This window comes from Mus musculus, chromosome 16 (genome assembly GCF_000001635.26).
Source record: "Mus musculus strain C57BL/6J chromosome 16, GRCm38.p6 C57BL/6J".
NCBI classification, from domain to species: Eukaryota; Metazoa; Chordata; class Mammalia; order Rodentia; family Muridae; genus Mus; species Mus musculus.
In genome coordinates this window covers 3974463-3979104 of record NC_000082.6, presented here as the reverse complement: position 1 = coordinate 3979104, position 4642 = coordinate 3974463, and the positions used below count along the sequence as shown (strand labels likewise).

The following is a 4642-nucleotide window of genomic DNA, read 5'->3' as shown; positions in this document are numbered from 1 at the left end:
CCACCGGGAACACACAGTGAGCTTGGGCCCCCTGCTCTGCTGCCTACAACACCTTTGCGCGTGTTCTTTTCTTGGGGTGCCAGGACTGCTTACTGTCCACTGACCAACGGTTCCTCGAGAACATTGTCTCTGTGTTCATCACACTAATGGGGTCCTCACGGGCACTAACTGCTGCTGCTGCTGCTGCTCAGGGAAGCAGGCCAGGGACAGTCTCAGTCAACTGGAGTGTCACAAGTACCAGGCTGGGCCTGTTGGGCCTGCTGAGTCAGCTTGCCTTGTTAACACCGACCTAGATCTGTTTCCAGGCTATGTGGAAAGAAAGGTCAGCCAGCCATTCTTTTAGGAGCTAGAGTGCAGTTTGATGATAGAGCACCTGCCTCGTATACCTAAGGCTCTGGGTTAAGTTTCTAGCACTATAATAAGAAAGCTACGACATCAAGAACAGATTCCTGGGAAAGAGTTATGAGGTGATCTCAGAGGCCAGCAGTGCTTAGGGAGGTGAGAACACAGCTTGGTGTTTGTGGAATGTGTCCTGGTTGTGGTCAACCAGAAAGAAACCATTCCTGCGTTTGATGGCCAGGCAGGCAATTGGAAGCCAAGTGCCATGGGTAGTCCAGTGATAGATTTCTGAACCCCTGAACCTATGTATCCAGCATCATTCACTTACTTTAAAACAGCCAGTTGCTGCCTCTGGAGGAGGTAGGTTAAAGTGAACGTAGGCAATGAAGGCGTGGCCATCAGCCAGAGCAGCGGCCAGCAAGCAGGGACCTTCCCACAAAACACCCTGGCTCCAGCATCACAGCACTGGGCCAGCTGATTGAAATCAAGGTGCATGGCTGCCTCATCCTTCGGTGATGCTGAAGCTACATGGGCACTGGGACTACTCATTGATTAAAGTGAGGAGGAGTCCTCTTCCAGAAACCACACTGCCTTCATATGGTTAGCACAAGAAGTACTTAGCCCCAACACAGAATGTGTGCTGGACACAAGTACATCATACATATCACCAGATGTGGTCTGGGTGGACAGGGAGGTCTGGGTAATATGAACAGACCTCTAGCCTGTTCACTTCTGTGGTCCAGCCCTTGCCATGGGCTAGGCTTGTCTGTGTTGAACCACAGCCTAGCTTGGATAAACAACTACTAGCTCAGGTAAGGAAACCATAGGAAAAGGCCCCTGACTGCAGGCTGGAAGCCTTACACTCCCCAAGTTAAGAAGAACTGAGCCTACTAACTGCCTTGCTGTTTGCTCTCAGGTAACAAAGTCTCAGAGTGAAGAAGACCCTGGAGAAATGTGTATATTTGGGCATGTGTGTATGCATGTGCGTGCACACACACACACATCAGAATAGCCCATGTATGGGGCTGGTGGCCATTACTGGGAGGAGAGGAAGGAGCTAGCACTAGGATGTTCCCCAAGATCCTCAGGAAGAAGGCTGTTTCCTCTCCTGCTAGATCTCTGGAGGAGGCAGGCTGAGCCTCTTGGGCCTCGTGTGACTGGCCCACAAAGCACCTTTGCTGCACCCCTTGGCCAGGACTATAGCTCTCTGCTTCCCCTGCTTAGAGCCTCCTCAGGCTTCCCATGGTCTGCCACGGTGTCCACAAGTTCCCAGCCTGCTCCTCTGTGCTCAGTAGGGAAAGAGATGGGTGGCAGACGTTCCAAAACAGCATTTCTAACCTAGCACCAAAGTCCTACCTCTCCATGGGAAACAAAGGTCTGCCACATGCCTCCTGCACCCCTGCATGCAGGCTGCTCTCAACATCGGAACTCAACAGATGCCTGAGAACTCTGTGTGCTTGCTGAAGAGCCCAAGGCCCCTTGGTCACTTGGCTACCACGTCTCCTAAGTCAGTCAGAGCTGTCACAGTAAATGGCTTCCTTCCCCCCTCCCTACTCCCCCATCAGTAGAAGACATTCTAAATGGTCCATTTATTGCAAGCTTTTTTTTTTCTCTTTTGATCGCTCTCAGCCACGTCCTTGTCCTTATCCTTTCTTCTGCATCTGAGCAGGACACCTACCTTCCTGCTGTGAATAGCTGTGTGCTGCATTCCAGGGTCCACTGACTCACAGGGATAGGGCTAGGTCAGAAGCACCTCTAGGGTGAAAGACGTGCTTTAATAAGAGGAAGGTCACTGGGTATCAAAGCCTGGAGGCATGCAGGCATTCCGGCCCCACTGACTATCTCTCAGCAGTGTGACCTAAACCCAGGTGCTGACCTCCTCCCTGCCCCCTGCTTCCCCACCCCCCACCTTCTGACAGTCTGTTGGAGGATGGAGAATGAATGTCAACAATTTTGGCACTGTACCCATCCCGAGCACATGCTGTGAGGATGCTCAGTCCCAGAATGGAGATCCAACATAACTTCCCTACTCTGGGGGATGTGACAGAACCAAAGAGGTGAGCCTGGGGCCAAGCAGCTCACTGATTTGTCAGCGAGGCTGTTAGCTTTTAAAACTAGACAGGAAGGAAGGTTGAGGTGGAGGACAGGAAGAGCTGAGGGGCTGCAGTGACAGTGGGTGGGCTCCTGGGGACTACAGGATGTGGTAGGTCTGTCACTCCCAGCCCTGGCGTGATCAGTGTGATAAACTCCCCTGATCTCTTCAGAGAAGGTTTCCTCAGCTCTGGACAGACCAAGGTCTCAGCCTCAGCTGACCTGCCACTGACTACCCAAGGCATTCAGCCATAAACATGGCCTCCCGCTCACTGGAGCAGAGCTGTGCCCAGGAGCATGCAGGCGGAGCCCTTTAGCACCCTGGAGCAGCCACCATGGCAGGAAGGTAAGTAGCACCCAGAGCACATCGGTGCAAGGGAGGACTCAGGAAAAGCTGCTAGGGAGGGTAGAGGCTCTGAAGGCCTGAGGGCACGAGGAGGCTACGGAGTGCTGAGCCCTGGGTGTTGGAGCTGCTGGGTCTGGATGCGTCAGTGTCTGGTAGACTCACTTGTGCCCAGGGTGATGATCCACAAGTTCTAGGGGAGAAGACCCAGCTCTGTGTTCTTGGTGATGGCATGGGCGGAGCAGGATGCATTGCAGGTTGCAAGTAAGCAGCACCACGATTGGAACCCGGTTCCTCCAAGGCTGTGATCCCAAGCAGGTGACCCTCTTCTTGTGTTCATTTGCCACCTGTAAGTGGAGTCACAACTCCAGCACCTACCCCAAAGGTCAAGGGGCGTGCTACATACAACTCCCAGCTTTCCCATAATACCCCTCCCCCAGGGCCACTCCTAGCCACACCCTGGCGTTAGTTAAAACTTGTCATTCTGAGACTGCTAACCAAGGGAGGCCTCTGTAAGAGGTGTGGCTGCAAAGCCTAGTGAATGTTAAACACAGGGAGTGTTAGCTATGGTGTCCACCCATGGACAGGCTTCTAGGCCCTGGGGCTCCTCCCGGCTCCCCTCCTTATCACAGGCTCACTTTGGCCATCCCGCAACGGTTGTATCTACTTTGCTGCTGGGAGGGCTAGATCTACCTGCTTGCTGGTACTCCAGGTCAATGCTGTGGTGTATCCTTAGGGCAGAAGTTACTTCTTTCAGGATGCTGATCTCAGAAACCAGATAGTTGCTATGGTTGCTAAGTCAGGCCTGGGGAGGGAGATGAGGGTAAAGAGTAGGTCATACAAAAAAACCCAAGGTACTATGTGTGTGGCCAGAGATATGAACAGTGCCGCCTCCCCCTGCCCCCCCCTTCCCCGTCCCCACCCTAGCTAAGCTAGGTGGGGCAAGGCCGGCATTTGGAAGGGACTCACCTGGCTCAGGCCGGGTCTGTGGCCCTGGCAGAGAAGCATGGCACAGAATAGGCTCCACCAGACATAATGCTTTGCCAGAGTCAAGAAGCACTGATCTAAGTCCTTTGAAAACATGGTTGCCTCATCCTCTTGTTTACAACAACCTTATTGTTTAGCAGTAATAAGATTATCTGGTGGGCATCCAATTACAGAAGGCAATAGCTAGCCTTGTTCCATGCCCTGACAATATCCTACTAGAAAGCATCCTGACCTTTGCCATGGACAGGCTGACAGTGATCTACTTCAGTTGGTCCAACTACATTTGTATTTCTGCACAGTTGCCAACTTCAAAAGTCAAGATGTACCTTACAGGTAGTGTTTAATCAATGTGTAGAAACTGGCACCCAGAGGTCTCTTGTGCTGCCTCTCAGGCAGAAGCAACCCCAAAAGTGACTATTTGACATCTCTTGTTTCAGATTGGTTTGTCCAGATTTTAAGTTCCCTGGAAATGGAATCCCAAAGCATATTCTTTAGTGGCCAACTGTGCAGGCATCCGTGTGATAGGCTGGGCCAACTGTGCGGGCATCTGCGTGATAGGCTGGGCCAACTGTGCGGGCATCCGCGTGATAGGCTGGGCCAACTGTGCGGGCATCTGTGTGATAGGTTGGGCCAACTGTGCGGGCATCTGCGTGATAGGTTGGGCCAACTGTGCAGGCATCTGCGTGATAGACTGGGCCAACTGTGCGGGCATCCGTGTGATAAGCTAGGCCAACTGTGCAGGCATCCGTGTGATAGGCTGGGCCAACTGTGCGGGCATCTGCGTGATAGGCTGGGCCAACTGTGCGGGCATCTGCGTGATAGGCTGGGCCAACTGTGCGGGCATCCGTGTGATAGGCTAGGCCAGTGGTTTGTGCCCTTTTC

The 4642-nt window shown here is 52.9% G+C and overlaps 1 protein-coding gene across 11 annotated transcripts in view; it reads left to right on the top strand.

The window, feature by feature from the left end:
- The first annotated feature begins 87 nt into the window (after positions 1 to 87).
- Nlrc3 (NLR family, CARD domain containing 3) overlaps positions 88 to 4642 on the top strand; it is a 35211-nt gene continuing 30656 nt past the window's right edge. For 8 of the 11 annotated variants that reach the window (XR_875809.3, XR_003951792.1, XM_030249121.1 and 5 more), the window contains exon 1: positions 88 to 2776. Coding sequence is in view for 9 of the 11 variants with exons in the window: in XM_011245903.2 (XP_011244205.1) it covers positions 2728 to 2776 (49 nt within the window). In the remaining 2 variants the exon portion in view is untranslated. The remainder of the gene's footprint in view (positions 2777 to 4642) is intronic. The other 3 variants (NM_175547.4, NM_001081280.2, XM_011245906.3) reach the window with 2 other exon arrangements.